The sequence below is a fragment of the Uloborus diversus genome, chromosome 1 (genome assembly GCF_026930045.1).
Source record: "Uloborus diversus isolate 005 chromosome 1, Udiv.v.3.1, whole genome shotgun sequence".
Classification (NCBI taxonomy): Eukaryota; Metazoa; Arthropoda; class Arachnida; order Araneae; family Uloboridae; genus Uloborus; species Uloborus diversus.
Window position 1 is genome coordinate 172,956,410 of NC_072731.1, and position 16,661 is coordinate 172,973,070.

At 31.7% G+C, this 16,661-nt stretch overlaps 1 protein-coding gene across 2 annotated transcripts in view; it reads right to left on the bottom strand.

The window, feature by feature from the left end:
* Positions 1-3,034: 3,034 nt before the first annotated feature.
* Positions 3,035-16,661, bottom strand: part of LOC129223058 (protein ABHD11-like) — a 33,805-nt gene continuing 20,178 nt past the window's right edge. For both annotated transcript variants that reach the window (XM_054857633.1, XM_054857626.1), the window contains exons 5-6: positions 11,617-11,825; positions 3,035-3,260 (exon numbers count right to left, since the gene is read on the bottom strand). In XM_054857633.1, the coding sequence (XP_054713608.1) occupies positions 3,092-3,260; positions 11,617-11,825 (378 nt within the window). In that variant the 3' untranslated portion in view covers positions 3,035-3,091. The remainder of the gene's footprint in view (positions 3,261-11,616; positions 11,826-16,661) is intronic.

Genomic DNA, 16,661 nt, shown 5'->3' on the forward strand with positions numbered 1-16,661 from the left:
GTATCCCCAGCCTCTCCATCTATTATTTATTCTTTTTTTTCCCAAAAATGCCCGTTATCATGCTCTTATAGAACACTAATGCTCGTATTTATTGTAAGCCGGACAGGGCAGTTCAATATTATCCTTTTCTGTAACGTTTACAGTAGCTTCTTCATTTGGTAAAAATAATGTAAAATCACTTATTTTCGCAAATTTCGCATGCGCGTTGTAACCACAAAAATTTTGGCCTCGTGAAACATATTTTTTTTCAACTTTCGGTCTGTTTTATGAAATTCAAGAAATTTTTAACTCGCGAAATCACCGATATCTTAATTTTCACTAATAGCCCAGTCAATGAAGGCCAAAAATGGCTTCATGTCGGAACAAATTAGGGACAAGCTAAATGTTTGCCAGTTGTTAGCATCTAAGGAGGGGACTATTTTTCCGAAAGTCCCCGTCTCTCCCCTTTGAGCTTTCCCCCTAGCCCCCCCCCCTTTAGTATAAAATTAGAGGTTTTTAAACAAAAGCCTATATCTCCATTAAACATTATTTAAATCTTTTAAACTTGACATATTTTTAATCTTTACAACAAGATAAATGATAAATTAATCTTTTAAATTTTTTATACAATTAATAATGTTTCTGTAATAAGAGCAGATACGTTTTTTTTTTTTTTCATTTTTCGTTCTTCATGATGCAATCTTGGGGGCTTCTGCATCTAATATTAATTATTTGAAAAACATATGCAGCGCAGCTTTTAGAGCGGCTTTTAAGCTTTTCTAAGATATGTGCATACATAGAATTATACAGAAAAATTTACTCATAGAACGCGCGACAAGATAGCAAGCACCAAGTTCTAACGCACTCGAAACTTTCTTCTTGCACCAGTCAATCAAAGGTTTCAGCCGGAAGAAATTAGGGACATGCTGATTTTTTGTCCGCAATCATCGCCAATGGATACGAGTATTATCTCAACAGTCCCTCTAATACCCCCCAAGTTGGTTTTGCACTCGTTTCTACTTATGAGCATATCTTGGTCGCTGTTCATTTGAAATGACAGTGTGACGATAAACATTACACTATTTCATGCATAAAAATCTATTCTACAAACTGAAGTTTTCAGGAAAATTAATATTCGCTAAAATAAAGTGTTAAATTATGAAAAAGTTTTTAGCTCAAATGTATATTCTTATTGATTTTAGAGAACAACGCTTTCAATTATAAGCTCATTTCTTTTGCATTGAAAAAGGCGTTCCTTGTAATGCCGAAACACGTGGCTGCAGTAATCTGCAATTTTTGATTTTTGTCGCTGTTATTTCTTATTTTATTTAAAAAAAGCGAATGTTCGCCGTACTTATTGTTACGTTCTCAGCTATCATAACTTAAAGTTATTCTATGTGAACATCATTTTTTGAGGTACAAACTCGAACCAGATGAGCCGGAGATTCTAATAAATGAGGACTGGAAGTTCTACCGTAGTTCCCATTATGCGCAAAATCTGAGAATTAATAGTAATATATAGAAGAAAGATTCGTGATGGATCACTTGTTTCTATCTTTTTCTTAAAGACAATTTTTCAATTTACTTTCTCTGTGATAATTCCTTCGTTTTGCTTCCGGTTTTAAATTGTTGCAAAAAATATTGAAAAATAACAGTAAGTAATTACTTCTGCTTTTAATATTGTCCAGAAACATTGAAAAATAATAGAGATTAGAAAGCTTATTTTGCAAATGATTTCGTGACTGAACCGAAATTATGTCTTATGATTTTAAGCATCATACTTGCTTGCGATAGCGCAAAAGCAGGGGCGAGCACGGAAATGACTTTTTCGCCCCCCCCTCCATACAGTGTTTGCCCCTATGTCCCTACATATATTTTCACTCTCATTAAAAAGATGTCAGGCCACCTTCAGGCTGGGGCCAACAGGTGTCCCTTCTCCCCCCTGCGCACAAGCGTATGAGTGTCGTGTCTCCTTAGTAGAAGGCCTTTTCGGTACTACTTAATAGATTAATATAAGCCTTCTAAGAGAATATAAATATGATAACATAAAATATTACATAAGCCTTTAATTGCGTTAATTTTACTCATATTTTACAAATGTTTTCGTTCCTGAGCTCGCTTGTTCGCGTGACCGCCTTTTGGGGAAAAAAAAAAAAAGATAACAAAAATAGTTAATAATTCAAATATTCAAAAATATACTTGCTGTTTTACTCACATACAAACTAATGAAACATTTAAAAGTTTTTAATGGAAAAGCTTAAATTGTAAAAATGCTTTTTGTTTTACTGAAATTGTTCAAAATTACTTTTTAATTCGAGCATACAAAATTGCAATATTTAGAGCAGATAATGGTAAATATAAACTGCTCTCTCTGGGTGCACAATGCATTTATACCAAAACGGAAGTCAATACGAAAGGATCGATAATAGATAATTTCACCTCAAATAAATTTCTTAACAAAAAATCTTTAAAATAAAATATAAAAAATTAGTTTTAAATCTAAAGACTATTTCTATAAACTTGGTTTTTGCATTAAAATGCATGAAACGAAATAAGTATTTCATGATTAAAACACCAAAACATTGTAGAATTAACATTGATCTTAATATCTTTACATTTAGGTGGTAATGCTAAAGCAGCTAATAAAATTTAAGCTAAAAATAGATAGAAGAAGAAATAGAGGCGGTATAGTAAAAGTTATTCGTAAAACACTGTATGCCGCATGTTTCTCTTTCTCTCTCAATTTTTTAGTTTGTATTTTATTGGCTACTATATTGGCATTTTATTGGCTTTGGAATTACCCTAAATATAACGATATTAAGATCAATTGCAACGTTTTAGGGTTTTAATTAAGGAATCATACACTTACTTTATTTCATACATTTTAGAGCGATAATCAAGTTTATAGAAATAGTCTTTATATTTAAAAATTATTTTTTACGCATTTTTCGGCTTGCAATTAATTTTTATTTCCTTTCTTTTTTTTCCGTCGTTGTTGCACAATTAGCCCAGCGTGAGAATAATCTATCATTACTCAGGTAATACTTCTTAGAAAAAATAAAAAGAGAAGCCATTATATTTTATATTTATTATATTGCCGTCCTTATATCAGCTAATCTTCTTCACATTTAGTCTTCTTCGGTTTGAAACGACCATTGGTGAAGTGGATAGCTTCTCGACTGAAATCTTCTTCATACTCCTGATGTATCAAATGAGTTGCTCCTACAAAGCCAAGTTTCGTGGAGCGAGGGAAATACTTTAATATAAGTTCGTCTTTTTCTCTGAAACATAAAACAAAAATTTTTACTACAAACGATTCATATATTTTTTCATAGCAGTATGGACACTGAAGGTAAAATCTTCAATATTTAAATTATTTAACCTGAAAATAGGAAAATAGTAGTTGCGATTAGATATAATTTTCAAGTAAAAATTAAGCAGTAACAAAATTGTAAAGTTACCAGTATTAAAGGGTGTAGCGTTACAAAAATTCTGAAGTGTGTTGCATCATTCTTTTAAAACCTCAAATTGTAGGATTAACCTTGCACTGTGGTTTTAGGAGAATTCAAAGCGCGTGTATCAATATCAGAATCGGCGCAGAGCATGTACTCTTATTAGCGAAACGGTAAAAGTCCTTGGTGGCCGAGAGGTAAAAGATCTTGCTATGCGACCTGTCTGAGGCCTGCGTTCAGGGTTCGGACACCAATCTGGTCATTTCCTCTCTTAGTGCAATAAAAATGTCTTGATTGTATATTAAAATAAATAAATAAATAATTAGTGTGTTATGGTTGTTAAGAAGCTTAAACATGATAAATCGGTCAAGAAAGTGAGATGAAAATTTAATTTTTGGTAATGGTGTAACCTTACGCAGAAATGAGTGAGACGGTACGTTATAGTTACATTACCGTGGTGAAATCTTCCACAAGCGATGTGTAACTTTACACCAATTATGTCAGTTAGTTACACAAGAGAAGTGAAGGCAGCTAAGTTGCCTGGATTTTGGAGTTTGGTTACACAAAATGTTTTACAGTGTAGAGCTACATTAGTATTAGAAGAGACTTTTGGTTTTTTATCCAAATTTTAATTGCACCGATAGTCTTTTAATGTGATGAAATTCCAGAACAGCATCACATAACCCTAAAAAATAAAAGTTAATGACCGAGATCCTTCATTAATAAAAAGTTTGCAATACGGATTTGCCTTCACTTCGATGTTAAATAATTAAAAGCAAAGCATCAGTTCACTTTTTTCCTAAATAATGTAACTTTTACATAGTAAATTACATATAACTCAGGATAATAAACAGGTACTCGTAAGTGATTGCTCACCGTTTTTTAAGTAGAAGAACTAACGGCTGTTCATAATTTACAGAAATGCAATGCGTGTAACGAACACGGGCGTTTATTAAAGTGTTCCTCTTCTAACTTTAAGGCCCTTTTACATTATTTTTGTGTTCCTTTTACACATTTCATCTAGGTTTGGCTATCAAATTTTCAGATTTTTGAGTCATTAACAAAAATACACTAACTTTTTTTAAGCATCATTTTCTATATTTCCAATTCATGAAGACTATGCCTTTAAATTAGAGGATACAGATCAAATTTCTGACATCATCATTCCGAATTGAGGTATTAAGGTATTCGATTTCGTTTTGAGGAGGTGGTTATTTGAAATCTGTAGTTAGTCAGAATTTGTGTTATATCAAAAGAAATTTTATATTTACTCAACTAAAATAGCTGAGTTCTTACATTTAATTAGCGCTGCGACTGTTGGCTGCATTTCTCAAATCAGTCGGAAAAATATTACTTTTAAACTTTTTTTGCTTACAGAAATGACAGTAACTGCAAAGGCGTGATAGTAAATGTTGAAAAAATAAGTCCCAGTTGGGTTAAAAAATAGTAGTAAAACAAGAATTATTTAAAAGCATCATGTATAACGCTGGAAATTAGAAAAAAGAAAAGGAACATTAAACAACAGGAAGTTCTGTACAGAACTAAACGAGCCTACTTTTCTCTGTACTGTTATCGATTTTCTGGCATCTGATAAATATTATTTTGAATAGCTCATACTGCAAATTAGGTCAAACATACTTTTTAAAAATTTTGAACTAATTTCTAATAACGAAATATTCCTCTCTCCTCTAATAAAATAAATACGTAAGAAATGAATGAACGAAAAAGCATTTTTAAAATAATGCAGCTATTATATTTTATCCATAAAAAAATCTTTAATCGTTTTCAAATGAAAAAGCTGCAAGTAAAAAAAATTTAAATTAAATAAATAAATAAATAAATACTAATGCACCGAAAAAAATACATGTTGTCTAGGGAAAGAAATTGTTTGTTGCTCTTTTTTGGGTAGAAATAAAGCGACTCAAGTTTAATTTTTCCCTTCCAGCCAAAATGTGAAAAAAAAGTATACTTTAGAAAATAAATAAGTAAATAAATAAGTATCCTCTTAAATTAATAATTATCGTCAAAAGTAAAATCGTCAGCACAGTTTCTTTGAGTTAAAAAATAAAGCACTCCAATTTTCCTTTTATTTCTAGTTGCCAAAAGAACAATAAATAAATTAAAACTCAAAAATGAAAATAAAAGCAAATTATCTCAATAATAATTGTTTCACAGCAAAAACCAGAGCTGCGCAGTCGACACTGAAGTCGTGGAGTCGTAGCCGAACTGCTTTTGTGGTAAAGAAATTGGAGTCAAAGTTGATATCCCGAAAATTCTAGGAGTCGGAATCCTACTCCACCGCCCTATTAGAAATATTTTCACTTGGAATTCATTTCATTTCAATTCAGTCAAACAGTAGAACCTCGTTTATTATGCCCTCGTTTACTCGGATCAAATTTGTAGCTTTTAGAAAAATTAAGTAAAAAATGTTTACATTGATAATTTCAAATTATGATCGCAGGAATGTAACTGTAAGCAAACTGAATGTTCATTTTTTATTTTCATTAAACTTACAGCCTCTGCATAGACTGTTGTACACAATGAAATATGGTAATCCAACAAGTACCACTGCAGCTGAACTAAGAAGATAAAAAGTTAGATTGACCGAGCTTTATTCAAACAACACACGTGTTTCAACGGACCCAATTTTTGTTAAGAAGCTATAGAAAATTTGTTTTGTTCCTTTTCCCGTCGTTTAAACAATTCCAAGTAATTTTGCTACGAAATGAATTTTGTCTGTATGAACTGCAAGTCTGCTTATTTAAGGATTTGCTTTGCTTATTACCCATACTATCTAACTATCTAGTTTATTCAGATTTTCGATCACCCGGATTTCCTTTGGTCCCAGTTAGTCCGGATGAACGATGTTGTACTGTGTTTATCTTCGACTTGCGTCAATGTTAAGTCTACGGGATAAAGAGTATTTATAGATTTTTATTAATAACTTTTTTTCCATTTCTTGAAAGCCAAAATTGAAAAAACATTCAGAATCTTCACAATTGTTTCCCTTTTAGACAGGACTTGTCTTAACCTTTCAGGGTCTGAGCAGTCCTCCCCCTTGGAACTCTGATGCAAGCTCATGCAACCCCTCCTCCCTCCTCTCAGATAAACATATGTGGTCAATACAAAGCTGTTGAAGAAATTTGAAACTGAAGTTAGTTGGAATAGCAAAAGCTGGTTATTTTATAAAAATATCGATAATTTTTTAACGAAATTCAACATAACTACTTATAACTTTGTTTTGTACAATTTCTTATTACATCACATTAGATCAAAAAGCTAAATACAATTAAATCTTAAGTAATTTCAGAAATTTGGTGAAGTTGGTGTGTTTTACCAATCACCTTCACAACATCAAAACAGGTAAACAGTTTTTTCTTCATTATTTTCGTAGATGATCAGCGTGAACAAATCGTATTTGCTTACTCACTCCTGCCTAATTTAGATTTTTTTGCTAATATTTTTAAAAAAATCAAGAAAACCATTCAATTTCATCATTTCTAACAGATTTTACCCAAACTATGTCATTAACATTGTATTGTCGTACAGCAGAATGCAAATTCGCACGTGATTGCTGATGTTCCCGGAAATCTATTTCGCGAGTCAAGTGATATCAAACCGCAGTTTTACGATGTTTGTTTGAAGAGTAAATTTGAATAGCAGTTCAGCAGGAGATTTTAAAGTGACGGAACACGGTGTGCTTTGTGCAAGGAAATAAATCGCAGTCACTTCTATGTTGAAAACTCATACATTTTATTCGATGATTTTTGCTTTTATAACATTTCTTTTTAAAACAATATTTACAGTTAAGTACCCATACTTGGGACAGTTTTAAACTTTTACCATTAGTAGCATATTAATCATATTTTCCATTCGAACGAAGTATTCTATCTTTAATATGTGCCTTAGTACTTCACCCCAAGACAAGGAATAGATGTGTAGATATGTCCCTTTAAAAGTTAAAAAAAAAAATGTTCAGAGTCCCAAGTTAGGGACGCCTCTCCGTAACTTGCGACACTTATTATTTTTATCTTTCTTTCATGTATTCAGCAATAGAAAATAGTTTGGGACATCAAATATCATTTTAAAGAAGTTTGTATTACAACCCAATAAAGAAAAAAATATGATTAGATAGAAATAATATAATCTTGTTAACTTTCAATGATTTCAGAATGTACAGTTGCCTCTGAAAACATTAAATGCCCCCCCCCCCAGCCTTATTAATTCTTTTGAATGTAATATTTCTGCTTTCCTCTCTATACTTGGAAGCATAAAAGTAATTGGTAAACCCAAATAATCATTAACACAGAATATTTTTAGCTCTCCATCTTCCTTATAACACATCTTTTCGCATTCATTTTCATTCTTTAATATTACGTAAAATTCACTACAGATAAATTAGCCTCATCTATACTTAGAGATTTATTTTCATTAGAAGAACTAATATATGTAATATTTTGGCAACACGTTTTTTGATAAGCAATAGATTCAATTTTTTTCAACAATGACAACTGTTCTGTCCTGTTATGGTATATGACACATTTATTGTCATCAATAAGCCCTCAATTTATAAATCTTTGTATCTATACGTTTCTGTTGATAAAATTGAAGGTCGTGGGGCAGAAATGTGACAAGCCACAAGGAGTGACTTTTGCTCAAAATTTTTGTTTTTCATAACTAAAATTGAAATAAACATGACAATGGATAATGGTATTTGGAGAAAAACATATGTGGTTTTAGTATTGCAGAATATAGAATGTATAATGCGTATAAAAGTATTTATAGAGTTTTCAAAAGTTGAAATTGATCCACTGAAAAATTCACTTCTTGTGGCATAACACATTCTTGCCCAGAGTCATTCAATTATACACTTTATTTCCTCAATATTCCTCATACACACTTTTTATGCCTTAGTATCCCGACTTGGAACAGTGTACCAAGTTTGGAGTGCATTTGTAATTTCTCAAATTTATGAATAAATGAATTCAACTGAATTCGCCCAAATAAGGTACAGGTACATAGCTGAGCTGAATTGTGAAACAAATTTAAACTAATGCTGCACAGTTAGAGTGGGTAACCTAAATTGTTTCCATACTTAAAAATCGCATAGTTTTTCGAAATTTTCAAAATTATAAGAATAACCCATAAAGCTGATGCATCAAAGTTCAGCTCATATAGCCTCATAAGATAACTGTTCATTTATTCTGTAAAACCATTTATTTCTTACTGGTGTACCAACAAGTTTACCAGCCCCCAAAACTAAGTTCGGCAAAATGTCCCAAGTTAGGGTACTGTCCCAAATATGGGCACTTAACTGTACACTTTTTCTGCTGCTTCGTTTCAGTTAATGGTAAAGAGAATTTCGAAATTTTATTTACTTCGATTTGCAAAAATTAATGAGTTCTTCCGATTTAATTCGACTTACGTTAAGTGAAACCATTTCATTTCGTAAACCAAAGCATAAAAATATTGCCCTTAATTTCGTAGTAGTAGACTTTGAGTCCATACTTTTGACTACCACATTTTTGATCCATTTATAATACAAATCTTTTATAGTTAGAAGATTATAGTTCTCTAATCCGGCGTGAACAATATGTATACGAAAGAAAGGTTTTGCCAGTCAAAGACAATTTGTTTGATGGAACTTGGTAACTGCATTTGATATTATCATTTGGCAAGGAACATATTTGTTAATGTAATTTCCAATTTCCTTATGGAGAAACCAAAAATATCGTCGAGCGAGATATTTCATCAGAACTATACTAAAATGTTCTTACTATAAGAGTTCAAGTACTTTGCAAGCATTTTGGGTTACTAATTGGCTCTCAAAAAGCAATTATTTTCATTACTTAATTCAGTCCTAACTTTATAAAATTGATGTAAATCTTCGGAAACGCTTTGAGGCCATCCAAGTTTTGTGTGCTTAGTAACTTGGCTAATCTGACCGTTCGGGCCACTAGCCGTTTCTTTATCCGTATTTGAAAAATTTTCAAATTTTAAGAAATAAAAAAGTTTCCTACAAATTTACCCAACTATTCATCTTTAACAGAAGGAAACTTAAAAAGTGCGGCGGCTAAAAGAAGATTGGCACCTTTCTTGTGTTGAATAATGTAGTCATGATTTGATAAAAATATTGACCATTTTTGCATTCGTACATTTTCTATTTTATTAACTGGTTATTGTGACTTCTCACCTCCGTGAACTTAAATTTCAGGGATATAAATTAATGTAAAAAAAAGAAGTGAATATGTTTTCATATGCTTAATATGTGCAGATTGTAACAACGAAGCTAAATAAAATATTTCCCTGAAAAATGTATCCATTAGGTCTGTATTAATGGAAAATTCCTCACCTCCGTGATAGACCTTATCAATGTCATTATTTCTGAGGTGAAAATAAATGATGGAGGGGAAATACATCAACCTTAGGCATTCTACCAAGTTTATGAATTGCCAGTATATTCTCAAATTTACTAAATACTGTTTTTAAACACACATTTCAACTAAAAGGATAACTACTAATTAAGTCGTATTTTAAATAAGAGAGCTTCATATTAGATTCCCACTAATCATTAAAATAGCTCATTGTTTTCATAATTATCAAAATTACTACTAAGATATTAAATTGGCCTCGGTTTTTAAACTTTAAAAGTTTTTTTCCCCCGTAAACAAGGAATTTTTTTCTTTTAAATCTTTTTAATACGAGTAAAATATTTGTAACTTAGCTGGGCCATTGTTTATGGTTACTTCTAGTTGGTAACAATTTCATGTAACAATGAAAAGAAAAAGAAAATAATAGTTTAGAAAACTAATAAAAAACACGCTTTTGTAGCAAAATGAACTAAAAAGTAAAAAATAAAATACCTACTAGTTTAAAAAACTACAAAAACACGCTTTAGTAGCAAAATGAACTAAAAGGTTAAAAATAATCTTTGGATAACAAGTATATAAAGTAATTGACCAAACACTTAATTTTACTGTAATAAAAAAAGCGTGGGTGACTGCCTATTTACATTTTTGCATGAATAACAAGTGGAAGAAATTTAAGACAACTGATAAGAAGCCCCCCACGCTTTTTTTCTATTTCAGTAAAATTAAGTGTTTGGTCAATCACTTTATATACTTGTCATCCAAAAATTATTTTTGATTTTTTAGTTCATTTTGCTACTAAAGCGTGTTTTTTAAGTTTTTTAAACTATTATTTTTTTTCAAATAAGATTTAGATACTAAATATTGCTAACACTTGTAACTCTTAAATGAAATCTTTGTGCATGTGTTCGATTTTTAAAATGGAATGTATCTTAGTATTCTATTGCATCATTTGAAACAGACATTCTGAATGCTTTCTGGTAAATTCATGATCAAACATTTTTACACTCTGCAGCTCTGATTTGTACGTTGTAAGTAATTTTAATAAGCCACTGACAATTTGTCCAAAGGAAAGTTGGACACACAAACATACAAGTTAAGCTAATAAAAGCGTGCTAATTAGAATAAACTAATAACTTATCGTTAATAAATTAATTTGATTATAGAATATTACATTGTCATCGGGTCTGAGGTTGCATTCCAAATTTTAAAAGAATCCGATCACAAAAAGTGGGAGAAAATTGAGTTGCAAGATTATAAATTTAATTTCGGTGTGGATGGGATTAAAACGCACGCCCAATGATTCCCAGATGTGGACGTCTCCGAAGACCCGCACCTTAGACCGCTCGGCTACAAACGCTCATAAGGTGGTGGAATGTACTAACAGTAACAAGCCACTAGCTTTTAGTCCAAAGGAGAGTTACTCACAAATATACAAGTGAAGCTTATAAAAGCGTGTTAAAAAAATAAAACAAAAGGTTTCGAAATTGAAAATTATTTGCGTACAAAAGTTACCTTTTCTGGAGAATGACCCATGTGGTATTTGTTAATTAATTGGAGCCAGAAAAATTAAAAATAACTTACATGTCTGTTTTTTTCCTTAGTCTATAATTTTATAGATTGTTAAACAAAATTTCAAAATATTAATTTAACCTCAATATAAGATCGCAACTTTTTAACAAGTGGGCGTTGAAGTGTTTTTGGCTCATTTTTTTTCTTTTTGTTTCATTTGTCATTCCGAAATCTGTAGTAATGGAAAAAGATAGAAAGGGTTTATTCATAAAATACATTTTTAATGGAGAAGAACACATACTTACACGTTGAACACCGATTTTGTTCCGTATATAAACAAAGCATCACCAGGATAAGGCTCATAAGAAGATAAATCTTGTCCAAACGTAGTAATTCCATTTCCAGACATAATATTTCTTTCTATTGCATCGATGTTCGTCTTCCAAGAATACTTTCCTTCGCTGAGTTTGATTGGAAGCAAATCGAAGTATTTCATTTGACAAGGGACAATTTCCTGAATAAATAACAGATCGCTTAGTAGTTTTAGATAATTGGAAAAACACGAATAGATAGAGTAAAGTCAGCAATTAGGGTCAGTTTCAGAAAAATAATCTAGCCAATAACCTTTTCAACTAATTTATTTCTAGCTTATAATTACTTATGCTTCTAAATTTTCATACTTTTCCCAGACTTTGTTTCATGTTTCACTTTTAATGCTACCCAAAACTACATTATTGTTATTTTTTAATCGATGCTGAACGAAAAGTTTATTATTGGTTTTCGGCTAAAAAACTGGACCTTGCTAATTCAATAAATGTTATTTATTCAACTTAAAATCGATTCCTAAATTGGCAACGAAATTGCAATTTCAAAAGAGGCTGAATATTGAACTAATAGACCGAGTGAATCGAATTTACACTTTTAGAAATAAATATACCCCTAGCTTAGTAACGAAAGGCGTTTGAATTTTCTTCCAGCCATGTGAAAATAAATTGCAAAAGCATCGCCATTTTGAACAATTCTAAGAAACAGTCAACTTGCATTGTTAACAAAATGTGTATAATGTCAGTATTGTTAGCTGGTGTAACATTACACAACTTCTGGAGTAAGTAGTGCCGACTGATGGGCGACATATGTCTTTAACTTGTTCTTTGATAAATAAATAGAAGGGTTTTATCAGGTCTTCGAAGAGAATTAATTTGGAAAAGCTACTTTAGAGTCCAGCATAATTAGTTTTAAAATTTGATCTTGATTTGAAAAAGTTTTTTGCACGGCGTTAATATACTTCGTGTGCCTCGTTCATAGTTCTGAGAAGATTTAGGTTCTTCTCAATTTCGTACCAAGCACATGCACAGCCAGAATTTTCCTTCTGAAGGGTGAAGGTTTAGTCGTGACAGTCCTTACACGGATATGAACTGTCATGTTAGTATTGGCAATATGCTTTAAGAACAAAAGTTCTGAGCGTTACCTCTCTAGCGTTAAAACCTCTCTCGTCGCACCCCTGGAGTCAGGTGTTATTGTAGCCCATTATATCGCACCTATTATTATTTCTTTTAATGTGTCAATATAAGTAACCAGTGTACAAGCACTTTGTCTTTGTCAAAATCCAATGAGTAAAAAATGCATTGAACTTGTTCTTTCGACACCATTTTCATATTTTGACCTACATCACATTTTCTCATTGGTACAATTGGGCAAAATTGCACGAACAAGAAAAAAAAATTGATGAGATAGTATCAAAATAAAAAATGAATTGTTCATATTTTTTGTTTATTTTTTTAATACATTTCATTTATCAGAGCAGGATTTTATGAACATTTATCCCATTTGAGAGTTATGCAAATAATTATGACTTTGATGACGAAAAATTATTTTTTATGATATTCTGTTTAATTACGTCTTTAAAATTATACCATCATTGCTCACAAGATAACGGTTCTAGCTACAATATTATTTGTAAAATTCCCATTGATTTTGAAAGATCTACAAATCCTAATATTTTTAACTTTTTATAAATATTATGTTAGCAAGAAAACTGCTTTTTTGACGTCTTTCTTAAATTAGCAGAAAAATGCATTTTATCAATGATCAATATCTAAAGTTATATTTGCACAGTATTTTCCTAAATGGCCGACATAACTTTTGGTTTATTTCGGAAGCTCATATATTTAGAATACGATCAGTATACACGAGACAGATTAAGATTAGTAACATAATATTAAACAGATACCGACGTCATTCCTTTTGTATTATTCCAGCTGGTAGAAAATTAATGCTAGCAACGCAGCGAAAGTGGACTCTGCTGTAAAGGCCTTTTATACACCAAAAGCAGTTGGAACACTTTTAAAGAATTGAATGAACTGTAATGTAAGCTCTGTACTTAGCATATTTTCTGCTCAAAGGCGCCCAAAAAAGGCAATTTTCTTGGAAAACGTTTCAGATTTAATTTGGAATAAACATTAGTAAATAGACTAAACAGCATACTTTTAATATTTATTAAAGGCATATCAGATGTTTTAATAACAGTCAATTTTTGAAGAAACATTTACAATTATTTAAACACGAACGCAAATTATTTTCAACACAAAGGCAACAATACTTTACTATTAAAACTAAATAGTATAAGAGAAGAAAATGATTGTCAAAAAGGCCATTCCACCGTTACGTGCGGGACAATCAGACGCTTAAATTTCGCCAACATTTTGTCATACCTCTTAATATTTTAACTAAACAAGGGTAAGCTCATTTTTTAATCTTTGCTTTGATACTAAGATACTCCTGACTCCTGACACAGTTATATTTTGAATAAATATTTTTTTATTTAAATTTTAATTTTTATACATGCGTCACGTGCGAGACATCCTAAGTCAACCTGTTGTAACTTGATGTATGAATCTGTTAATATTTTTGTTCCATTAATATAATAATTTGCCCCATTAAGAAAATAAATTGTAGATGGTGAAAATAAAAGGTTTTAATTTAAAGGATACATATCTCATTTGTTGAGAAATTAGTTTAAACCATTGGAAAAACCTATGTATTGGGCCATGTGACGCAAAGTAGTCATTTTGTTCCGAATGTGACATTATGACAATTTATGTATTTCATTTAAAAGGAATAATTTTAAACGAAAATTAAGAAATCTTTTGCTTAAGGAATCGTATACGTTTGTAATTTGTTGAGCAAAACATTTTTGTTCATTACCCTTTATTTATTTTATTTTTAATGAAATATATGAGGCGTCACATGCCGAACAATATTACCGTTTCCTGTAGAATGATCCAAAACCATTTTGAATTATGCGCATTAATGTAAAAGACCGGAATTGGCGAATGTCAGTATGAGTAGGAAAATGTTAAAAAAGTTTTTCTAAAAAATCGATGTTACACGGATATGCAGGGTGATCCAAAAGTCAGGAACAAATTTAAAAATTAATATTTCGAAAACGAATGAAGATAAAAAGTTGCAGTTTACACTGAAAGAATCGAAAAGAAGCCGGGTTTTGTGTGGCAACCAAACAAAAATATTTCCGTTTTCGACCAAAAGATGGCGCAATAGCTTTTTATCTCTCCTTAATTCTTGTAATACAGTTTAACTAAACGGGCTTTTTCAACTACGGACAGCATTTCGATGCATATCAGCTTCGACTACCATCACCTGCTGCCGCTGCTTCTTTTAATATTGTTTGTTGCTTTACGTGATCCTATATCAGAAATCAGACTGCGCCATCTGTAGGTCTCCAGAAGAACTATTTATGTTTCGTTGCCAGACAAAAACCCGGCTTTTTTCTATCCGTTTAGTGCAAACCGCATGTCATTTTCTTTATTTGTTTTCGAATTATTCATTTTTAAAGTTGGGACTGACTTTTGGATTATCCGGTATTTACTAAGTGCATGTTCACATTTACTATCGAATGCCAACATTTACTTGATTTCAGTCTTCCACAGTACTCACAGTTTACTGACCGTAAGGTGCAGCAGAAGCAATTGACTAATATAGTTCTTCTTTGTTTCATATGCTTATTGCTTTATCACGGAAAACTTTGTAAATTATTTCAGGTTTCCTATTACTTTTTGTTTGAAGCAACTGGTTGTAAGTTTTGATTTTCTTTCTCTTTTTTTTAGGTAGCAAAAATTTTGTATCTGCTTTCTTTGCCTACACAAAACTGTTAATCACAAACGTATCATTTCTTCCCATTCTGAAATGTTCTGAAATTAATACTGAAATGAATTTAAGAATTTTTTATTTCTGCTGCCATCCTAATTGCTATTCGACTCGCGGGGAAATATTTAGAAAATTACATTTTTTTTTTTTGAACATGGAAGAGTTTACGTGTTGTAAGAATGTGCATGCAAAAATTAATATTTTCTCTCTCGCTGTTTTAATGAACTTTCAATTTCAATCAAGCAAAAACATATTTTATTCCTTTTCCTCTTTCAGTTCTGAATAGCTAGACTGTTTAAATTGTTACGACATGCGACATTAACGTTAGATAGAGGGCGCCTAAATTGGTCTTGCTCTGGATCATTTTCCCCGACCATTTTTAGTATATTTTTTAAACTGTAGATGGCAGCACAAAAGTAATATATATTTTCCGAAAAATTTATAGGACTTGACATCGGGACCGATGCATCGGCCTCGGCGACGATGGTTCAACAATTTAGCCATCGGCATCAGCATCGGCGGCCGATGCTAACTTGCGGAAAACATCGGCCCATCGGCCTTAAAAGACATCGAAAAGCCAGTGGAATTGGCCGATGTTTTTGAAAAAAAAAAGACCTTTGTTGTTTTACTTTTTAATACAAAGTACAAGGAGTTATTGTTTTTACATTAAATTGTTTGCTTACATTTCAGCATGAATTTCTATTTTAGTCACCCCTGAAAGAGTTTTTAATACTGCATTCAGGATTCAGGTACCAAACAAGTTAATCATTGCGTTGTTTCTTGCGGCTGGATGTACGTATGTATCTCTTATAAGTCATAACTCAAAAATGGTAAGCTGTAGAAGGCTAAATTTTCGCATGTGGGGTGTACGTACGTTCCAGTTGTGCACTTCCATTTTTGTTTTCAATCGGGTGTTCTAAAAAGCCTATTTACTCATTTTTGTGGCTATTAATTACTTATTTCAATGGAAAACTAATATAGCTCTCAGACATTTGGTGATATATTGCCGAATTGGAGACTATGGAAACAAATATGAGATGGCGAAACCGGTTTTGTTTCATTTTGTTAGATTCCCGTTGAACCGACGGTAATTTTTAATTTTTCGATATTTGTAATATGAATCACAGTAATGTCTTTTCTGTACCGCTTCGTCGGAGCTACAAATTTGGGGCGCGTCGAAATACAT